Source organism: Sceloporus occidentalis, unplaced genomic scaffold, assembly GCF_023333645.1.
Source record: "Sceloporus occidentalis isolate IW3139 unplaced genomic scaffold, rSceOcc1.0.p SCAF_62, whole genome shotgun sequence".
Taxonomy (NCBI): domain Eukaryota; kingdom Metazoa; phylum Chordata; class Lepidosauria; order Squamata; family Phrynosomatidae; genus Sceloporus; species Sceloporus occidentalis.
The window spans coordinates 5,111,082-5,134,926 of NW_028317042.1; the positions used below are offsets into that span (position 1 = coordinate 5,111,082).

The 23,845-nt window shown below is 41.1% G+C and overlaps 1 protein-coding gene across 1 annotated transcript; it reads left to right on the top strand.

Moving 5' to 3' along the window:
• The first annotated feature begins 7,855 nt into the window (after nucleotides 1-7,855).
• Nucleotides 7,856-16,410, top strand: LOC149287359 (protocadherin gamma-A10-like). Its single transcript, XM_089493042.1, has 4 exons — nucleotides 7,856-7,900; nucleotides 11,298-11,353; nucleotides 11,812-11,900; nucleotides 16,190-16,410. The coding sequence occupies exons 1-4, from the start codon at nucleotides 7,856-7,858 to the stop codon at nucleotides 16,408-16,410; spliced, it is 411 nt and encodes a 136-aa protein (XP_089349168.1).
• Nucleotides 16,411-23,845: the final 7,435 nt, after the last annotated feature.

Sequence of the window (23,845 nt, forward strand, 5' to 3'; positions counted from 1 at the left end):
AAGTCTTTCTCTATATACAATTTTGAAAATGGAGGCAACATGGCCCCTTATTTTTGAACCATATAACTCAAAACCAACTGCAATTACTGAAAATAACAAATCTAATAAAAATATATTTTAACGTTTTTTTTTATGCAGAAAGCTAATTCAGTGCCCTTTAAATAATAGAAAGAACTAGATCAAAAGTTAGTCCAGCCATATTTGCCAGGATTATAATGGGGTCGTCTAGCTGGAGTATTACATATCAACATGTGGCCCAGAAAATCTTTTGTATCAGTCTGCTTGAAGTCCACAATTCATCCACTGAATACTAGCTCACCGATATGTAAGTCTGAATGATATGATGTCCTAATTTAGTCAGAGGTAATGAGGTTTTTTTTCACAGTGGAATAGCTAGATAAAAAAATTACTAAATAGCCCAGAGGCTTGGATTATCTATCACACACAAAAAAAAAAATACTTAACATTCAAGAGACTTTTTTTTCTTAGAAACAGGTATGGTCAACTTTGCTAAATATGGAACTATGCTTTTTTTAAAAGGACAAAAATAAGGACATTGTCAATTTATGGAACCTTCATGAGCAATCATTTGATATTTTTTTTTTACATCTACTCCTATGTTTGCTGCACTTGTTATTAAGTGCCTTATATATTGTAAGTTTTATCCACTTCGGGATCTAAGGATGATTTTGCAAATCGACACCAGCAAACCAAGAAAATCACAACGTAACAAAAGAGGCATTGTAAAATACACTGAAATAGTGTCTTTATAGATTTTTATTTTAGAAATCTTTATACACCTTAAACCTGGTCAACAGCATAAACTGGTTTGTAAAGCTTTTTAATTGAGTCTTCGAGTTCAGATTAATACTGAGGCATCATGTGAACCATATGACGGGTAAGAACAATTTTGATTTATGAAGTTCTTGTTTCAACAATTATGTCATTCAAACAGCATTCCATTATTGTACGATGCATTCATAATAAAACATTTTCACAGTTTTATTTTGTGTCAAGAGTGTGTGTGACAACATTATTCCTTTCATCACATTTGAAACAATTCTCAACATATTTACACTAATTCTGTTGTTTAACTTTGATATATTTGTTCATGATATGTCCACCTTAATTTTTGTAACAATGTCTAAAGTTAAATATTTGGTGTATGTATGTATGTAATTCTTTGAAGGACGCTAGAACAAATTTGGGATTTAAGTGAACGTGCCTGATGCCTTGCATTACTGGTGCTTGGTCAAAAAGTTCTTCAATACTATGATGGATTTAGTGTCTAATTACTGTTTATAACCACTGCTTGGTTAACATGGGCTTGGAATGTGCAGTTGTGAAAGTCAAAATGAACTAGCGAACGAAATAGGTAAATTAAACAGAGATGACAAATTTCAAGTGAGCTTAGGAAAAAAAAATATTCTTAGATAATATTTACCTGGTTAAATGAAGGTCTGTCAAGTTCTGACAAGCTAAACCATTAAGTTAAGTTGGGTAGCATGATTTCACTTAGGGCAGTATTTCCATAAACTTTACTGAAGACTGCTCAGCAGTGAAGATTCCCCTACTGACACAACAGCACGATTTGCTAAACTCTAGAATACGGTAAGTAATAATTCTTATGGTGCCTTATAACCACAAGATTCCATATCAATATGAAGGCTTAGATTTGGCCGTGGGAATTATGCATATAGAAATATGCCACCTGTCTGGCAATTTGAGCTAACCAAGAAATTGGTACAAAAATGTAAATTGTATGGCAAAACTCCAGATACTGCCAGGGCAGATTGTTATCAGGTGTTATCATTATCATGTGAAGTTGGGTTTAATGTAAATGGTGAAAAAATATTGGAGATACATTGGAATAAAAAAGTCTACTTATTTTGCACATGTAATAAGGTTCAGATATTAATGTCACACACAATTACAAGTACACATCCATGCTCACACACACAATTACACATCCTTGCTCACATACATACATCCTGCCTCCTGCCCTCCTCCGCTTACCTCTCACCTCTCTAGTAGTTTTATCTCCATCTGCTCGCATACTGTCTGACCAGCCTCGTTTTTACTGTGGGTTTATGTGACCCTGATATGTTCCTGTCTCCCCGTGCCAGTTCAAAATAGTTTAGAAAGGGCCCTTTCTAGAGACAGGAACAAGGGGTCACACCGGGCCCCATAAAGGCACAGGCCCTTTGATGACGTCTTTGTACCCTAAAAGCCTTTCCACACCATCTTTGTGTCCAAACCGCTTGTCAGTGCCCCCAAACTGCTTGTCTATTCCATCTTTGCACTCCCAATTGGCTTGTCTGTGCACTCAAACAGCTTCTCTGCTCTATCTTTGTGCCCAAACAGCTTGTCTGTCCCTGCAGCCCCTGAAATGTCCCAACCAGCCCCTGTCATGCCCCCTCTAACCCATATCATGTCATCTCGATCCTGTTATATCACTATGATCCCGTCATGCACCCCAGCCCCTCTAATGTACCCCCCAGTTCCTGTAGTGTACCCCAAATCCCTGTATTGTCCTCAACAGCCCCTGTCATGTCTCATCCAGCCCCTGTATAGTTCTTACCTTTATTCCGGGCGGCGAGTGTTCCCTGGTGGTGTATTGGTAAAGCCGCAGCAGGTCCTACGCGGTTATATTAAAAATAAGGAAGATGACAGGTCTGTGCTACTTCTGCACACACCTCCACTTCTTTTGTACATTCAAGTGGGCCCTTGATCCTATAATCTCCCTTGCCGGACCCCTTGGGAGGTGCCTTGCACCAGCTTCTCCCCTATTGTTCCGCTTCTGGTTCATGGGATGTTACATAGTATTGTAGTGGTTGATTAAAAAAATTGATTGGTAGCTGTTAGTTATCTTTATTAATACCAGGTATAAATGAGGATACAGAATTATTAGACTAATAAAAAAAATATTAAAAAGAAAAACAATAGTATGCTCAAAGCTTTGAACAGTAATAAACAAATAAAATGTCCAGAAAGAAGTCCAATAGGTATAAAGTCCACAGGTCCATAAAATCCAGACACCAGTGATTAGCCGTATAGCCATAAATCCCAAAAAATGAAAAGCAGCATGTGTAGCGTCTTTTTAAAAACACACTGTGTTATACGTGTTTTATATGCTTACCTGCATTCAAATATTGTGTGCAATCTCCACTATGCCTTACACATTATAAAATCCATATACATGTTGAACAAAGATTATGTCTCTTATGCACCCGGACGTTTGTCTGCCACTCACCACATCAAATGCAATTGTGTGGGCACGTGATTTGCACAATTAGCCTCCCCTCAACACATTTCATCAGCAAATGGCTTCTTCAAGAGGGACATTTTACCATCAATACACCGGAAACAAGGCCACCATAAGGTAGCCTGGAGTCTTCCCAGGAACGCTGGCTCCATGCTGACGGATTAGGTATAAAGACGCTCGGCACAGGTTTCTGTTAAGGGATAGTGTGCTGATGGTGTCAGCTGTGACACCCCAGGAAGGTAAATACAGATAATTTAGATAGTATTGGAAAACTGTTACTATTAATGAATCAAATCAAAGAAAGTCAGCCAGAAAAAAATGCTAAACTAGATTTTTCTCAATATCCTTCCCATGCCCCGTTTCAAAATGTATTACGACTGGCAATTTTATATACAACTATAGCTTCACAAAGTCATCTGTTTGATGACATGGGACGCATGTTCGGAGCATATTTTTTCAACTTCTTGCTTCGCTAGGTCTTTATCTCCTTGAAAATAAATCACGTTTATATCTGAAAAAAGACGTTGTATTAGGGATTCCGCTGAGTCTTTATAAAAGGTTCTGCTTGGTCTGGCTCAGAGGTTTGTCACGATCAGATGAGATATGAAAAGTAAATATGGGCTGTATTTCATATTTTATATGATAAGTTGGGCAGCATATTAGTCGATATTATTCCATATACAACCCCAAATAAATAAAAAAAAATATTGATTAAACATTAATGGGCGGGGGAGTGTTAAATGGGGGGCATAAGGCATTTCTGGAGGCAGAGTGCTCTGTGAAATGCCTTTTAACCCCCTTAATGCCACTCTGCCTCCAGAAATGCTTTTTTAACCCTCTATATGCCACTCTGCCTCCTGAATGCCTTAAACCTCCCTATATGTCACTCTTCCCCATAATATGCATTTTAACCCTCTAAATGCCAGAGTGGCATATAGGGGTATACGGCATTTCTGGAGGCATAGTGGCACATAGGGGGTCAAAAGGCATATCATGGGGCACAGTGGCATATAGGGTTAAAAGGCATATCATGGGGCACAGTGGCATTTAGAGGGTTAAAAGGCATATCATGGGGCACAGTGGCATACAGGGCCGGACTGGGACTGAAAAGCAGCCCTGGAAAAATTTGGAGACCAGCCCCATATAGTTTATCTCACGGTGAAGCTCTTATACCCACACGCACCCCTTATACACACCCGAGTCACACTATGTGCCATTCTTTTTATCTCATTATTTGTATTAAAATGCCAGAAAGCAAAAGTGTTAAAAGGCCCTAATAAATGAAATACATTACACATAATAGGATCAAAACATTTACTACTGCGAACATTGTTAGATGAAAGAGTTCCATTTTATTTAGTGGAACAAAACACTGATCACATTATTCTTCATGATATTCTGGTAAGAAACTTTTATTTCTTTATTAATTCATGTAGACTATTTTTTCCATATTTAATAAAAGCTATGATTGAGACATGTTTGGTTTTTATTTCCTTTCATTTGACAACCTACCCCCGAGTTATGCACCTCTGCCCCCAGGCTTGCCACTCTGCCCCCCTGATATGCCCTTCTAACCCCCTATATGCCACTCTGCCTCCAGAAATGCCTTATACCCCCTATATGCCACTCTGCCCCATGATATGCCTTCTAACCCCCTATATGCCACTCTGCCATATAGGGGGTTAAAAGGCATATCATGGGGCACTCTGCCTCCAGAAAAGCCTTATGCCCCACTATATGCCACTCTGCCTCCCTGATATGCTTTATACCCTCTCTTTATACCCTCACTCTGCATCCAGAAATGCCTTATACCCCTATATGCCACTCTGTCCCATGATATGCCTTCTAACCCCCTATATGCCACTCTGCAAACTCTAAAAGGCATATCATGGGACAGAGTGGCATATAGGGGGGTATAAGGCATTTCTGGAGGCAGAGTGGCATAAAGGGGGTTAAAAAGGCATATCATGGGGCATATCATGGGGCACTCCAGAAAAGCCTTATGCCCCACTATATGCCACTCTGCCTCCCTCTCTTTATACCCTCACTCTGCATCCAGAAATGCCTTATACCCCTATATGCCACTCTGTCCCATGATATGCCCCCTATATGCCACTCTGCCTCCCCAATATGCTTTATACCCTCCTATATGCCCCTCTGCCCCATGACATCCCTTTTAACTCCCTTTATGCCACTCTGCCTCCAGATATGCCGTTGACCCCCTATATGTCACTCTGCATCCAAAAATGCCTTATACCCCTATATGCCACTCTGGCATATAGGGGGTTAAAAGGCATATCATGGGACAGAGTGGCATATAGGGGGGTATAAGGCATTTCTGGAGGCAGAGTGGCATAAAGGGGGTTAAAAGGCATATCATGGGGCACTCTGCCTCCAGAAAAGCCTTATACCCCCCTATATGCCACTCTGCCTCCCCGATATGCTTCATACCCTCCTATATGCTCCTCTGCCCCATGATATACCTTTTAACCCCCCTTTATGCCACTCTGCCTCCAGATATGCCTTTTGACCCCCTATATGTCACTCTGCATCCAGAAATGCCTTATACCCCTATATGCAACTCTGGCATATAGGGGGGTTAAAAGGCATATCATGGGACAGAGTGGCATATAGGGGGGTATAAGGCATTTCTGGAGGCAGAGTGGCATATAGGGGGCACACTTACATACACACACATGCCGATTTTTTTTGTTTTTAACAAATACAAAAAACATTATACAGTACAAAAAATACATTATTTTACTCACCTTCTACTTCTCTTGACTTCCTGGTAGCTGCACACTGTTCTCCTCTATGCTGACAGGACGCCACTGACCTGACATCCGGTGCTGCAGCAGTCAGAGTGCGAGGGGGCGGAGCTTCCACCTCACGCTGCTCCCATCACTATGCAGCCATCAGACTGCTGGGAATGTAATCTAAACGGCCGGTGCGTGCTGATGCCGCCGGCCGGAGCTACTTTAACACTTTTCTTTTATTTATATGGTAAGCTGGATCGGCTTGCCATATAAAGTAAAAAAAAGTATTAAAGCAGAGGCGGCCGGCGGCATCAGCACGCACCGGCCGTTCAGATTACATTCCCAGCAGTCTGATGGCCGCATAGTGATGGGAGCAGCGTGAGGGGTGAAAGGTCAGTGCGAGGGGGGGCGGAGCTTTCACCCCTCACACTGCTCCCATCACTAGACGGCCATCGCACACGGCTGCTGGGTGCTGATCGCCGGCCGGCCGCATCAGCACCCAGCGGCCGCTTTGATTAGATTTCGGGAAGCCTGGGGGGCAATTGCCCCCCTGCCCAGCCCGCCCCTGGCACCGAGGGAGGCGTTCATTGCCATTTGCAGCCGCTCAGCGGCTGTCTTCATGGTAAGTCTGCCGGCCGCCCAGCCCACGGACCTTCCGGCCCACCGGGAAATTTCCCGGTATCCCGGTGGGCCAGTCCGGCCCTGGTGGCATATAGGGGGTATAAGGCATTTCTGGGGCAGATGTGCATAACTGGGGGGCAGGTTTGAAAATAGAAGGAAATAAAACCAAAATATTTTTCTCAATCATAGCTTTTATTAAAAAAAGATAGTTTAGATGAATTAACATTTACTGGTAAAACTTTTTTCCTATAGGGTCATCTTATATTCAGACTTTTTCCATTTTTTTTACTTAAAAAATGACTAAACATTCTTAGTATCAGCAAATTTGGGACTGTGGACTAGCAATGTATAGAGAGGTTCATTGGGATGTGTACATTGTCCATGATGTGTAAATGGCAGTAGCAGCCATGGTAGCTCTGCATGGTTTTCTTTGCTGGACTACAACTTGGCACCTAGCCAGGGTCGGGTCAAGCTATGTGCCTCTTCTACCTCAATTCTAAATATCTGCCAGATGACTAGCTGCAGAGGAACAATGACCATCTGGAGTGCTTTGGTTTAAAGATTTTAAGCAAGCGATAGACTTTTGTTTTCTTGTTGTTTTACTTGCGATTCCATGTTTAGTTTTTAGTTAAAGTTGGTGCTTTTTATTGGGCCAGGACTAGCTAAGGACTCTAGGCAGTCTTTTCTGTGTTGATTTATGGGCCTTCTATACAGTCCCTTTTGGAGAACTTGTTCTGGACAGAATTGCGCATTGAGTAGTTTGTTTTCCAAAATGTTTTGGGCTGCTCAAGAGTTTTTATATCTTGTTCATTACTTACCCTTTATCACTCATTACTCTTTCTATTTAAACTGTATATCTCAGCTTTTCATAGTTATACTAGAAGTCTGATACCTACCTTACTTGCCAACTTTTGCTCCAGGTGTCCTGGGACATAAAGGGTGGGGCAGTGCTGCATGACTCCATCTACTTTAGATTCCCCCCTCTTCTGACCTGGGGTGTCTAAAACTCACTTACTAGCATTTAGGCTTTGTATATCTAACAGACATACACAGACCTGCTTGGGAACTCTCGGTTTTGCCTGGAGAACCCCGGGAGAAGTGTTGCTTCTCCGGTTCTCCATGTCAATACCAGAATCCTCTGGGTCACGGGAGCAATGTCCTGAAACTCCCCACTCTGTGCCCCATTTCTCCCTTAAATGGTGGTGTTTCCGCGATGTCAGCGGGTATGTCCGTTGACGTCAACGAGAACACCCCAGAGGTCAGTGGGCAGTCCTTGCCCCATCCCACAAGTTCCTAGGTATGTACACAGGTTAAACGCAATGCTGCCTGTACACAGTGTAATAAATTGTGCATAGACAGTATTTGTATGCCAAAACAGACTTGATTTTGACAGGACCCAAAAAATGTAGGATGACCTACCATTAGCTTCAGTCTATTTATGTGAACCTCAATCTATCTTATTTGTTTCCTCCTGTTCTAATTTATCTGCTATGTCTAGCGATGCTTTTTGTTCTGTGTTCTGATATTGCCTTAGTCGCTTACACTCAATGTATTCTGCATTTGGGAAGTAGCACATGGATTCCTAGGTAAACAAATGGGAAACAGTTGCTATAGTAACTGGGTATTGTTAAGGAGCTGGAAGCTATGAGCTGATTTGACGTGTAGTTCTCGATCAATTCTTTCTCACTATTCAGACCTCTGGCCACTTACTATTGCTAGTGAAACCTTAAAAAGAGATAACACTGTAGGCTACCAATATATTTTCATAGTTGTATAGGCTTTTATTTATGTTGTATTTGTCTATATAAAAGGAAATGTTGTACATTCTAGTTATACACCTGGAAAATAGGGTATACGTCATAGGTGTCTAATAGAGGAGTTAGTCAGGGGTTTAAATATTGAGAGTTGGGCAGGGCACTGACTTCATCTGAGGTGGCCAGTGTGTGTCCATGAGGTGTCCAAGGCATATTAAAGACCCTATTGCATAAAACATATAGTCAAAAGGCTGTCACATAGTCTGTTGTTGCCTTCCTCTACCATTTATTTCAAGTTAAACCCTTGGCTTATTAAAAAGGCCAAAATAGTAGTCTAAAATCGGTCTTTATGAGCATTCAAATATAAGCAACCTAGGTTAAAGCCATCCTAGTAATTGACCTGTTGGGCATGATGGCATAGACTTCTACCATTTCGTTTCTGTATCGAAGTTAAGAGTTGTTGGAGCCAGATCTGAAGCCTGTAGCCCACCTGAAAATCAAAGGACTGCATTTGATGCCCAGATAGTAGACGCCATTCATTACAGATCTAACATTTCAGTGTAGCTCAGTTTTCTAGCCAAATAAGATAAACTTTATTTAATGATATCTCAGTGGTTTTCTACTAAGATGTCATTTACATGATGGTAGCTAACTTGCTCAGGTGTACATAAAAGAAGGATTTTGGTAACTCAGGTTCATACTATACTGCTTCATAGTGATTTTATGGTTTCACAGCATGACAATACACATTACCAGGGCTGATGCAAGACGTTTTGTCACTCTACGCAAAAACTAATTTTTCTGTCCCTTGTATACCACTTACTTGGGGACAGAGTCATGTCAGCATATCATACACATTATTCAACCCCCTGCATTGACGGCACCTACATTGCAGGCATCACAGGTCACACACCCCTAAGGCCAGCCTTGGCACCCATATTGTACACATAGGATTTGCCCCAGCACCAAGATTGCATCCACAGAACAGCATAACACCCTTAGGACTGGCCCAGCACCCTGACTGCGCACAAAGGAATGGCCCCAGCACTCAGGTCTCCTTCCATCTTTCTTTATCTCTCCTTTGTCTCACTTTCTCATCTTTCTTTTTTATTTCTAACCTCTCATTATTGCTCCTTCTCTTTCTTTCTTCTCTTTATCGCTCCCATTTCTTTCCACCGCTCCTCCTTCTCATTATGTCTTCCCTTTCTTGTTTTCTCTGCAACTTTTCCCAATCTCTAATTCTTATTCTCTCCTTTCTTTCCATCTCTCTTCTTTCTATGTCTTTCCTTTCTTTCTCCTCATTATTTCCACCCTATATATTTCTCTATATCTCTTCAGTTTCTTACTATATATCTCTCTGAACTTTCTCCCAATCACTTTCCTTGCTGAGGTGTCTCACTGTTATGTTGTGGTGCTCACAGGTTCACTGCTGAGCCAGGCGAGGATCCAGAGCCTGACCTTGGGAGGTGCACTCATACTAACACATGCCGAGACACTCACACCAACACAACTAGATACTTGACACTAACACACATACACATCCTGACACCCACACAAACATGCCCTGATACTCAAACTAACACAACCAGACACACACATACTAACATACTTAAACAAAGACACATGGTCACATGCTAACAAACCCAGACACACACACTAATATACCCAGGCAGACACTAACATACAAAAACATATTAAAATACACAGAAAGACACACCCTACCCTACTACATACCCAGACACACATACATACCCTGGCAGACACTAACATATATACCCAGACAGACATTAACATACACACACACTAACATACCCATACAAAGCCAGATACACATATATAGCCAGGCAGAGACACACTAACATACCCAGACAGACACTAACATACCCAGATACACATACATACCCAGACACATACTTGCATACCCAGACACAAACTTGTATACTCACACACACTTGAATACCTAGACACTAACATACACGCAGCTCATTTATGCTAGGACGTTTCAGTTTGTCTTTGATGTACCTTGCAGGGGGTGACCCCACTATCTCCTAGAGGTTAGGGAGGTAAAGAGGTTGTCCAGGTATCAGAACTTACCACTTTTTCTCTACTTCAATTTCCCCGTTACCCCACCCCTGGATCTGCTAGTGTGCTGAGCCCTGAAATATGACGTTATATGCCAGCAGAATCGCAAAGGAGCAGTACGACTGAGCTCTGAAAAAACCCTCACTCCTTTTATTGAGGGCCCGTTAGAGGAAGATCCATAATCTCCAGTGCAGCAACTGTGATGCTGTGGCACATTCTGGCTTAGGCCTAGAGCAGCAGGTCCAGGGGACAGCATCCCCTCTGACACACAAAGTGGGTGCATATCCACAGACTAAACAAATAATATATCCATAGAGTAAACTAATAACCATAACTGGGAACTCTCCGGGTTTGACCTGCAGATCAACGGGTGAAGCTCCGCTTCTCCAGGTCAACACCCGAATCCTCTGGGTCTTGACACGCCCCGCTCCCATCTGCCCTTTAAATGGGGGTGTTTCCCGCCAATGTCAGTGGGACCTCCCACCGACATCAGCCGAAACTCCCACCAACGTCATCGGGACCGCCCACCGACATCAGTGGGCAGTCTAATAACAAGACTGTTTGCAGGAAAGGGAATCTTCTATTTTTCTGCTTCTTGGCTCTGGTTCATGCTCATCACAAAACTCAGAGCCAAACCAGGCATCTACCTTCAGCCTGCACTGGTCTACCCAGTGCTAGTGTGATAAAGGTAGGGATAAAAGCTGTAGAAATAAATATCTTTACATTTAAAGGAACCTACAACATTATATGGAGATGATCCCTCTAAGTTTGTGTGACAAATGACTAAATGACAAATCCACATTGTGCTTTCTTCAGCAGGCACAAGCTAACATTGATTGGCATTTTTCGCAAGCTCAAAAGCCTAGCACTAGTGGGTGAGTACAATTTTGTGAGTTTACTAATCATACCATTACAATTGTATTTTTATTTTTAGTGTCTATTGGAATCCATTGTGTATGGGCTCCAGTGTTGCATGCAAATTACAAATTTGTATATTTTTAAGTTATAGGAGTTAGAAAATGAGACATTTGGGTCACTTAACACCTCTCCAACTGCCTTTGTTGAAGTTCAACTACCACTGACAAAAAAAGGAGTGCAGCTGAGCATGTGCAAGAAGTGTACATATGAATGCTTCCTGGTTTCAGTAGAGTTAGCCTGGGGAGGAGACATAAGTGTCATCTTCTAACAAATGCCTGCATTTATTTTAATACAGTAAAATGCAACTCCATCACACTTGACATCCTATGAATACAGAGAACTATGACTCGCCTGTAGTTATGCTGCTGAACACAGAATAGTCTGAAAAAATAACAGGCATTTTTTGGTTATCTAGAGCACAGCCTTCTGAAGATGCTGGAGTATGGCCAAACAATCCTGTTGAAACAGAAAGGCTTCAAGCAATGATCTTGGCCTCTGCAACAGGTATGTTTACAAAATTCTAAACTACAGAACATAATTATTATTAAAATAGTCTCAACTAGACTTGTGCATTTGGATTTATACGAATTGCAAATTTACAGAAGTTTGGGAAAATTTGGCGATCTGACGAAGCAGACAAAATTCTGCCAAAATTGTGGCGTTTCGGCGACGTCCTCTCCCCGATTGGAGGATTGGGGAAGAGGACATCACTGGAAGCGCCACTATTTTGGTGGAAGCTTGTGGCAGGTTACGTCCACGGAGATGCGGATGAAGACAGAAGATAAAAGAGAAAAGGTGAAAGAACAACAATAAAATGCAGAATTATGAAACGTACATTAAACCCAGCATTTTTTTTTCCAATCATAGTAACCTAAAACTGTAGTGGTGATAGAAGTACACATCAGCCTTAAGTGAGATATACAATAAACAAGTCTAATGCAGGGTTTAAATGTGTTTTATATGTACCAGCATAAACAGTGAGATTGTATAAATATGAAAAAGAAGAGCTAAACCCATGTTAGATCATTTATAATTTTAGTTCCGATGGATAAGGTGGGGCAGGAGAATAAATCAAGGGAAGCTAGATTATAGTTACTTACAGTTGTGTGAAAAAGTACACAATCTTTGAATTCTATGGTTTTACATATGAGGACATAATAATGATTGCTTACTTAGCAGGTCTAAAAACTAGGTAAATAAAATGGGCCATCGCAACACCTTGACTTTTTCCTTTTTCAGCCATTCTGTAGTAGATTTTCTGGTGTGTTTGGTTATCATTGTCCTGTTGCATGAAGCGATTTTGGCCAAGCTTTAGCTGTTGGACAGGTGGCCTCACATTTGACTCTAGAATAGTTTGGAATACAGAGGAGTTCATGGTCGACTGCAAGGTTCCCAGGTCCTGCGGCTGCAAAACAAGACCAAATCATGACCGTGCTTGACCGTTGGTAAGAGGTGTTTGTGCTGATATGCTGTGTTTCATTTTCGCCTAATATGGCGCTGTGCATTATGGCCAAACATCTTCACTTTGGTCTCATCTGTCCAAAGGACATTGTTCCAGAAGTCTTGTGGTTTGTTCAGATGCAACTTTGCAAACCTAAGCCGTGCTGCCATGTTCCTTTTAGAGAGAAGAGGCTTTCTCCTGGCAATTCTTCCAAACAAACCATACCATAGTCTTTTTCTTATTATACTGTCATATGCTAACTGAGGCCTGTAGAGTCTGAGATGTAACTATTCGGTTTTATGCAATATCTCTGAGCATTGCATGGTCTGACTTTGGGGAATTTGCTGGGATGTCCACTCCTAGGAAGATTGGCAACTGTCTTAAATAGGGCTGCAACAACTATTGCCAACGAATTTCATTATCGATTAGTTGAATCGATTTTTATCGATTATTAAATGAGGGTTTTTTCAGAGCAAAAGCTCTGAAAAATCCCCCTCATTATATAATCCGTTTAGTCTGACTCACAGCAGCAGCTCCTACTTACCAGTCCCTCCCTGTAATCACTGTGACAACTGGCCCCGCCCCTTCCTTCTCCCAGAAGGCCAGAACCACATGGCTGTGACACTCATCTAACTGTAAGTATAAAATTAATATTTGGGCTGCTGAAAGTTAGGGGAGGTGGGAGTTAATTTAGGGGCAGTTATGGTTAATGGGGTGTTTAGGGTTAATTTAGGGACAGTTATGGTTAATAGGGTGTTTAGGGTTAATTTAGGGGCAGCTATGGTTAATAGGGTGTTTAGGGTTAATTTAGGGGCAGCTATGGTTAATGGTGTGTTTAGGGTTAATTTAGGAGCAGCTGTGGTTAATGGGGTGTTTGGGGTTAATTTGAGGCAGTTTTGGTTAATGGTATGTTTAGGGTTAATTTAGGGGCTGTTGTGGTTCATGAGGTCTTTAGGGTTAATTTAGGGGATGCTGTGGTTGATGGGGTCTTTAGGGTTAATTTAGGGGCAGTTATGGTTAATGGGGTGTTTAGGGTTAATTTAATGATGAGGACTGAGGGTTAATTTTATTAAAGTTAACTTAAGGTGCAGTTAGAGATAAAGGGGGGCAAAATAAGGGGAATCTAAATCCTGGGGACAGTGAAGATTAACCCAGTACTTATTTATAAAAGTATGGTCTGTGACTCTATGAGGGGACTATGAGATATCTGGGGGGTATAAGGCATATCTGGGGAGGACGGAGTGACATATCTGGGGGTATAAGGCATATAGGGTATATAAGGCATATGTGGGGGGCAGAGTGGAGTGGTATATGTGGGACGCAGAGTGGCATATGTGGGAGGCAGCGTGGAGTGGCATATGTGGGAGGCAGGGTGGAGTGGAATATGTGGGAGGCAGGGTGGAGTGGAATATGTGGGAGGCAGCGTGGAGTGGCATATGTGGGAGGCAGCGTGGAGTGGCATATGTGGGAGGCAGCGTGGAGTGGCATATGTGGGAGGCAGCGTGGAGTGGCATATGTGGGAGGCAGCGTGGAGTGGCATATGTGGGAGGCAGCGTGGAGTGGCATATGTGGGAGGCAGCATGGAGTGGCATATGTGGGAGGCAGCGTGGAGTGGCATATGTGGGAGGCAGCGTGGAGTGGTATGTGTGGGAGGCAGCGTGGAGTGGCATATGTGGGAGGCAGCGTGGAGTGGAATATGTGGGAGGCAGGGTGGCATATGTGGGAGGCAGCGTGGAGTGGTATGTGTGGGAGGCAGCGTGGAGTGGCATATGTGAGAGGCAGAGTGGAGTGGCATATGTGGGAGGCAGAGTGGCATATGTGGGAGGCAGCGTGGAGTGGTATGTGTGGGAGGCAGCGTGGAGTGGCATATGTGGGAGGCAGAGTGGCATATGTGGGAGGCAGCGTGGAGTGGCATATGTGGGAGGCAGCGTGGCGTGGCATATGTGGGAGGCAGCGTGGAGCGGTATATGTGGGAGGCAGCGTGGAGTGGCATATGTGGGAGGAAGCGTGGAGTGGAATATGTGGGAGGCAGGGTGGCATATGTGGGAGGCAGCGTGGGGTGGTATGTGTGGGAGGCAGCGTGGAGTGGTATATGTGGGAGGCAGAGTGGAGTGGCATATGTGGGAGGCAGAGTGGAGTGGTATATGTGGGGGCAGCGTGGAGTGGCATATGTGGGAGGCAGCGTGGCGTGGCATATGTGGGAGGCAGCGTGGAGCGGTATATGTGGGAGGCAGCGTGGAGTGGCATATGTGGGAGACGGAGTGGCATATGTGGGGGGCAGTGTGGAGTGGCATATGTGGGAGGCAGCATGGAGTGGTATATGTGGGGGGCAGCGTGGCGTGGCATATGTGGGAGGCAGCGTGGCAAGCCTGGGCTCAAACGTGCATAAATTGGGGGGGCTGGTTGCGAAATAAAGGCAAGAAATGCATTTTATCAAAGTTTTTTTATTATGCTGTTTGTATTTAATATAATTTGTTTATTACATTATTTTAAATAAATGAAAAATTTACATTCATTTTTTTATCCGATTAATCGATTAATCGAAAAAATAATCGGCCAACTAATCGATTATGAAAATAATCGTTAGTTGCAGCCCTAGTCTTAAATGTTTTCCACTTTTGAATAATCTTTCTCACTGCAGAATTTTGGACTTTAAATTATGTGAAAATGGCCCTACAACCCTTTCCAGACTGATGAGCGTCAACTCTTAAGATCATCGCTCATATTGTTTCTCCTTGACATTGTGTTAACACACACCTGAATCCTCCAGACCAGCAAATTGCTAAAACTTCAGCTTTGATAGAGGTGGTTACACTTGCTGATAATCAATTAATCAAGGGCATTTGATTAGCAGCACCTGGCTTCTCTATTTAGGCTTTATTTTTCTTAAATAAATCATGATACAGCGTATGTAATATGCCATGTTTTGTTGTTCATCTGAAGTTGTTTTTACCTAATTTTTAGACCTGCTAAGGAACAGATGATATGTAAAACCACAGAATTCAAAGAGGGTGTACTTTCTTTTCCACACAACTGTAAATACACGGTTTTGATGCTCTTAATGATTTCAGGTAACAGAACATCGGAGTGATTATGGCATTCGGGAAGGAAATATTACTTAAGCAGACAAATTAAAGAAGCAATCATGGTGTCTGCTTCCTGTCTACTGCCATAATCGTGTGATTGACAATAAAAGGGGCGGGCCCAAGTGACTCTGTAAAGGGTTTAAAAAGTGTTAAATTCTAAATTAGTGGAATCGCACCTTTAGGCTGCAGGATAAAATGGTAGTCATATGAATGTTTGGCAAGTTAAAATATATGTGTTTGTGTTTTGCCCTTTTCTAACACTGCAGAGGCCGCTGAAGGTTCAAATCTTGGAGGAGGGACTGGGACAATGGGTCTTGGTGCCTGCTATGGTCCACAGTTCACATTGCAACATGTTCCAGATTACAGACAAAATATATACATCCCGGGAACTGCCACACTGACTAATGCTGCTGTGAAACATGATGGTAAGGCTGCTCTGCCTTCAGGCGGGAACAAAAAAAAGGCAACAAAAAAAGAGAAGAAATAATGATTGTCTGAAATGGACAACAAAAGCTACGAAGACAATGCTATGAACATTTAACCCCTGCCAAAATCCTCTACTGGATGTTATTGTTGAGAAGATCAAAGAATGATGAATTACAATGACAGTGAATGTTTCTAAAACATAAAATCTGATTAGAATTTATGCTATTTGAACTCAACATAGCACATTATGAGCTGACAACATATTTGCCATTTTTTACTTAATACAAGACTTTTTGAGGAGGAATACTTTTATAACTAAAAACGGTACTGCAAATGTAAGTGTGGTTGCTGCCGAAAAGTGGATTTTCCTTTTGAAAAATGCATATATTTCAAACCATTAATAGAAAAACAATGAGTGTATTCCCATCGGGATTGAAAGCGAGTATTCTATTTACTCTTGTGTGAGTTTGTGGTTCCGTAGTTTGTGATATGTTTTAAAGGGTTAAGAATAGAGTTCTCTGAAGATGAATTTAGTGTCCGAATTAGAAAATTGCTCGTAAACAAAAACGGTATAAGTGTAAGACAAGGCCCATTTATACTACTACCTTAGACTAATCCAAAAGAGTAAAAGCGTACATGGTCATCTAAATTAGGTTGATAGGATCAGACCTTGTGCTTTTTGCAGCTGACCACAGGCAGATTTGTTGTATGTTAAATAACCAGGTATTCAAAAATTGTTTGTTTTTGAATAAAATGGATGATCCCTTGGCTTATTTTGATTATTCAGATATAGATATCTATCTATATGGATAACTTTTGTTCTGTTGATGCTTTTTGTGGAAAGAGAAGATAAAAAGTCTGATGTATTTGCAGGTCGTATTATAAAATTAAAGAGGTAGTAAAGTGAAGATGATTAATAACAAATTCTGTCCCCAAAAAAAGCATGACTTTTAACAATACAAGAGTTTTCTCAAAACTAAAATAATAATTGATTTACGGAAGAAAGCACAGAAATTAATCTACTACAGCTATTGTTTTGTTGCTGGGAATAACTTAAATATATTTGATAAATGTTAATTTAAGACAAATTATTTTTGTTGAGTGCATGTAAACCTATGAACAAATAATGGGAACATCACTTTAAATATATGGATTACTCATAGTAGCATGGATTTTTTTGTGAAGTAACAGCCTTAAAATCTGGTCTTAATTTTACTCAAACAAGCAAAAACAAAGCTGTTAACTTTTAGTACTTTCATACAGAGCAGTCTCTGATAAAATATGAATGACCTGATTGGCTTTCAATGCTTCTCTTCTGTAGGTTTCCCTATAAAACCTATTCCATCCAACACTTCCACTATCATTTTGTCATATGTCATGTTAGTGCAACATGTTGTCACTAGGAAGGCATTTTGTACAAGCAATACATACATATAATGAAGTTGCAGAGTGTGATCCAGCACATCTTGTGTTTATACATATTGCTCCAGGATTTAATTACAATTATTAGTCACAAATAAGAGCTTGGCGTATTTATTAGAAACATATAAAAAGTTTGGGGAAAAGATTTAATTATGAATGATATATATGTACCAATAATTATTTGCTCAGCTTAAGCTCCCATTCTAGAAGGTATCTCTAATGCAGGTCATTCACTAATGTTTTGAGATTTTTCTTGGGCCAGTAAGAATCTACTGATCTGCATTTCAGAGATATTATACACGATAAATTCAGTTATTGTTTTACGTACCTGAAGAGCTATTCAGCAATAGAGAGAGCTACCAGTCGCTGGCAAGCTACTTGATGCAGAGCCCTATTCTAGATACTTTTCCTTTATATATGTAAGTCCATCTTTAGCATACAAATATTGTATGCCCAATATGTTCCTTTTCTTAGAACTTCCAGATGGAGTGGTTTAAGAAAGTCAGGTTAAGATGACTGTAGCTCAAATGTAGGCATTATAAGTTTCAGTAAGGTAAAGGAAAATAACAAGAGTTGATACCAGACTTAAACAAGGATCATCTATTACTTCAATACAGTAATATACCTGTATATTGGACTCTTGTATATTACACCTTTCTGAAACCTAATGCCCTATGTAAAAGCAGGTGTCCTTTACCTGATCCATGTTTTTTGAGGCCTGAATGTAATAAAAACATGTAAAAGCTGTATATAAAGAATGTAATAACTATGTCAAACTATCTAGGCGCATTATGATTGCAATTATTTAGATTTTTATGTATTCTTAGACATTGGTAGTTTGAACCCAAAGGCAATGATGTACAAGTAATCATGTGAAAAAAAGTTGCGTGTTTGGTTCCCACCGTTGAGGTATCATTGCTAGTATTAACACCGAGCTTAACATGATGGGAATTGTCTTCACATTGAATTAGGAAAATATTGCTAGTAAAAAAAAAAAAGATAATGAGGATTGGGATGATTTTCAAGGCTGTATTTATTTCTATACAGGACCCTAGGCGGTAATACAAGAATTATCATTTTGTCATGGGAATCGTCATTTTGTTCAGTAGGTAGTTGTATTATGGCAAAAATCATGCTAGTATGAGCCTGTGGTCATGAATATGATATGAAAGTTCTTACGTCATTAACCTAGTAATATTATAAAAAAAAAAACACTAATGTTGTGTTTTTACATAAGTGTACAGAATAAAATGCATGCTACCAAGTTCAACCAGTGCCCACAGGTGAAAGTAGTACATAATATGTGCATGCCCAACCAAGCATGATTTCATTTTAATTTTCTGCATATGATCATTAAAATGTAGGGCAAACTAAACTCATGAGAATTATCAGGTAATCTATGTCCATCACCTGTTCAAAACATTAAATATCCTCTTTAAAATAAATTACAATTATATTCTAAAACAAAAAATCAATACTTTGAATTGTAAACTTCATGAATGAAATTAATCATACCCGTGTTTGATTATAAGATTCATGAAATTAAAGGACATTTTGAGTAATGAAGAATTATGTTGGCAACTCCTCTTTCAGCTTCGAACAACAACTTCGAACCTAAAGTTACGCAACTACTAAAAGTTTTTGTATATTAAAATATTTATATATCTTTTAAAAAATATGTAACAGGGAAGAGAGGAATATGGTGTCGAATCAGTTCAGAACAGGTACAAGAGATATGACTTACCTATGATTGTTATTATAAATTAGCATTAGTATTCCACAAACGGGGTGAATACAATTTTATTACTTTTTTGAAAGCTGCATTTGTGTTATCTCTTTCGGTTTTATATATTTGTGTTTTTTTTTATGCAAATTCATTATTTTGTTAACAGTTTATTCATTATTCTCCAGATTCTTACATTCTTCATATAGCATATTTTAGGTAGTGGACATTCTGGAGCATATATTGAATAACATGTACAGTCATTTAAAGTGCCTATCTTAAGTGTGCCCAGATTGACAAAAAGAGGCATGGGAGGAATGTTACTTTCCTAGCAAAAGAGAATACAATAACAACACAAGTCTTATCTTATGAGTCACTTTACTGTGAATAATGACTTTTAGCCTTGATTCATTTGTGAATGACTGGACTTCTTTACAGTAAAGCAGCCAAGACTTCATATTCTCTGAAGCTAAATGCACTTATATATGTTCTGCTTTGTGACAATGGAAAATATACAAAACCTCCACCTTGATAGGTAAACAAGAATTATGTGACGTGATTGGAGGACAAACTGTAATAACCATGTGGATAGACTAGCTGCAAGCGTGTTTCTTTAATTTTGTCAAACGTGTATTGTATTTTAATCTATTGTGTTTTAGTGGTTCATTCCTTTACACTAATTATTAACCTGTACATGACAATATTCGGATTCCCCTAAAGTTATAGTGTGTGTTTAGTGATGAGTATGCCCATGATACAATACGTCTCAACATTCTATGTATCATGTAATAGACCCTAGTAATGCATTATATAATGATGCCATTCATACAATTTATTGTTGTTGTACTACATGCAAGTTTTATACTCCAATATTTATATTGCGTTCCCTCCTCTGGGAGAAAATAAAATGTTTTCTTCAAAAATCTATATATAGTGTATATATAATTTTTTTTTGTTAACACAATGGAACCTCCTTTTTTCTTTTTTATCAGTAGAGTACTGGGCCTGGGCAGGCAGACACTGGCACATCATAGGCACATGCAGCCCCGTAGAGAAGGACTGAATTTCCCCGATATTATATATTATAGTGCCTTGTGTTGTCACCAATATTTATTTCAATGCAGAATAATATATGATATGATAGAAAGATAATAAAAAATTGACTTGCCCACAAATTAGAGGTTTGGCTAGTAGCATAAATGGGAACCTGTCTTAATCAATTTATAGGAACCTCTCTCTTTGTCTCTAGGAGTCCACCCATATGATGTCACATGGCAGGGGAGCGTGTACGCTAACCACTTCACGACATTCCTAATTAAGTTGCATTAAACTCCTGCCTGATTTTGTAATAGATCCTAGTCTGTTGTTATGGAAACTTGTACGCTAATAGCATTGGGATGATCATGTCCCCCATGTTATTGCAAGTGTACAGGTACCAAACAACCCTATCTGTCAGCTAGTCACCTATAGCCGGGTGAGCACTGCTTCTTCTTTGTCCTGGCGGTTTGTTGCCAGGTCACCAGATATTGTAGGCACAAGGCTCTGCTCAATACCCTCCTCATCCAGTGGGGCAATTAAGACAGGAGTACCAGAGAAAGCATCCTTCTTCCCATTACCCTTATTCTGTTTTACAGTCTCAGAGGACATGAACACAGAAGAGCCACTGCAGGCTGCCTGTTCATGATCCTCCAAGGGTACTCCACCCTTCATCTAGATCTCACTAGGTCTAGGCCCACTCCCTTCCACATGCCCTTAGGCAGCTGGTATTGTCTGCAAACCTTTTCAAACTCCCTTAGGAACACTATTGTCACGGAGCTGGCTAGTCCGACCGACTACCTCCGCTGTCTTGTGCTCCCTTAGCCTGGGACACACACTTTCCCGGGTTCCCCAGTCACTCGCCGAGACTCAGTGTAGGGTATAAACCAAACGAAGACTGATTCATTTCTCACACACAGAGCTGGATATATCCAGCAAAACACACATTTACATAAATACAAGATATTGGGACACAAACCGCCCCCTTAATCTGCCTCCCAGAGACAACAGGGGCAGTAACGGGATTAACAATACAATAGGGGGGGGAGACTGATTTATACAACATTAAACTGAAACAATGGTGGTCTCTCCCTGGTTGCAGATCCTGGCTGTCTGCTGGAGATAATCCCCTCAGACAGTGATGAGATGATACTGCTGGGGGTAGCCAAAGAAGCCTTTACAAACCCAGGGCCCATGGTCCCAGTGATGGAGGCTTCCGTCACAACTATCTTTCTCAAGCATAGGAAAGTGTTCTGGGTGGGCCCTTTGCGCCCCGTCGTCACTGGAATCAATGTGACGCGGGAAAGCCATGCTAGCCTCCAGGTATAGGACCTCCATGTCTCCTTTGTGTGTTAATCTCTGATGCTTCTCTCTTAGCTTGGCTATCTCTGTGCATTTCTCTCTTAAGAGTCCATTCAAATATGGGGATTATGGCTATGGGATGCCCCAGAAGTAGCAGTCCTTGTTTCTCAGATCTCTGCCCAATAATTTCAGCACCAGGATCCTGCTCCTGTCAATGAGTACCATAATCCACAAGAGCATCCTTGCTTTTTGGATTAAGATCTGGTGACTGCGGAGGCCATTGGAGTACAGTGAACTCATTGTCATGTTCAAGAAACCAGTTTGAGATGATGTGAGTTTTTTGACATGGTGCTTTATCCTGCTGTAAGTAACCATCAGAAGATGGGTACACTGTGGTCATAAAGGGATGAACATGGTCAGCAACAATACTCAGCTAGGCTGTCTGGTCAGACCAGGCAACGCTCTTCCAGTCTTCCATTGTCCAATTTTGGTGAGCCCGTGTGAATTGTAGCCTCAGTTTCCTGTTCTTAGCGGACAGGAGTGGCACCCGATGTGGTCTTCTGGTGCTGTAGCCCATCTGATTCAAGGTTCGACGTGTTGTGTGTACAGAGATGGTATTCTGCATACCTTGGTTGTAAAGAGTGTTTGAGTTACAGTTGCCTTTCTGTCATCTCAAACCAGTCTGCCCATTCTAGTCTGACCTCTGACATCAACAAGGCATTTTCGTCCACACAACTGCCGCTCACTGGATATTTTCTCTTTTTTGGACCATTCTCTGAAGAAACCCTAGAGATGATTGTGCATGAAAATATAAACAAAGGTACCAATCACCCACTATCCTATCATTGTGGAGGTCACATTTGTGCGCACACAGAACATCTTCATGTTATTATTCTACTTTGAAAAGGTAACCATATTTTGGAAATCATAACTCCGAAGATACTAGGTTCTGGGTCCCCTGTAAGATTTTACGGCACACCTTAAAGATGCCCTCCTCAGATGCTTTTTCTGCCCTTCTGATTTTATGATGGGGTCTGGCCTGGTTTCCAGATTACATTTATGGTAGGATCTGGCCTAAGAAAAGGTTACAATTTCCGGTATCAACTTAAAACTCCATGACTTTTTTTTTTTAAATGGAATCCAAAGGTGCTTCGTTAAGAAGAGAGCGAACCAAAAACTGTCCATAGGAGCCACAGAGGCTCAAGAGATCCCCAAATCGCCTACTTCTGGGGCCACACTCCCTAAAAGAATAGACAAACCCCTTCCTTTACTCATTGGCCAAAAGGCCTGCTGAAAGCCCACATTTTCTTGGTCCCCTATTACCATGCCTGGGTAGGCTCCGGATATCCAGAGGCCCAAAAGTTCCAAGGTATGCTTATTATTACACCCCCATAATGCACACCCAGACTGGACCTTCTTTGCTGTCCTCAGTCTTAAGGCCAGACGATCACGTTACCCCTTGTCAATTACTGATTGATAGCTATGATGTACAAGAACAGAGCACTTGGAAAAATAATGATTTATATAACGTATTCTTTATAGACATATTTCCTAGTTTCCATACACGTCATTGTAGCTTTTAGGGCTGCAGAGCCCTATTATACCCTCCTGCCCATTCTCAGCTCCTACCAAGGCGGTAAGACCGGGTAGGGACACAGGGACATCTAGCTTTATGTGGGCTGACATTACATTTCTAGGTGCGCAGCACTGGAATAGTAACAGGCTAATAAAATTAAGCTTCCTCTAGGAATAAGTAACGCGAGGACTTAATCGGAAACTAGGTGAGGTTTAGAGTTCGAAACATTAGAGAACAGCATATGAATAACATTAGAAGTATCACTAGGGCTGCGATCGGCAACAAAGCTGGGCTCCAATATAATGGCGCCCGTATTTGATGCAATACGATACGCTAGCTTCGTGTCTCTTCTATATACACTTCTGGCACGGAGACTGGGGGACGCACTTCTGGAGCGCCGCCGGAAGTAGTTTTTAGATCTGAGCCGCTGAATTTTCA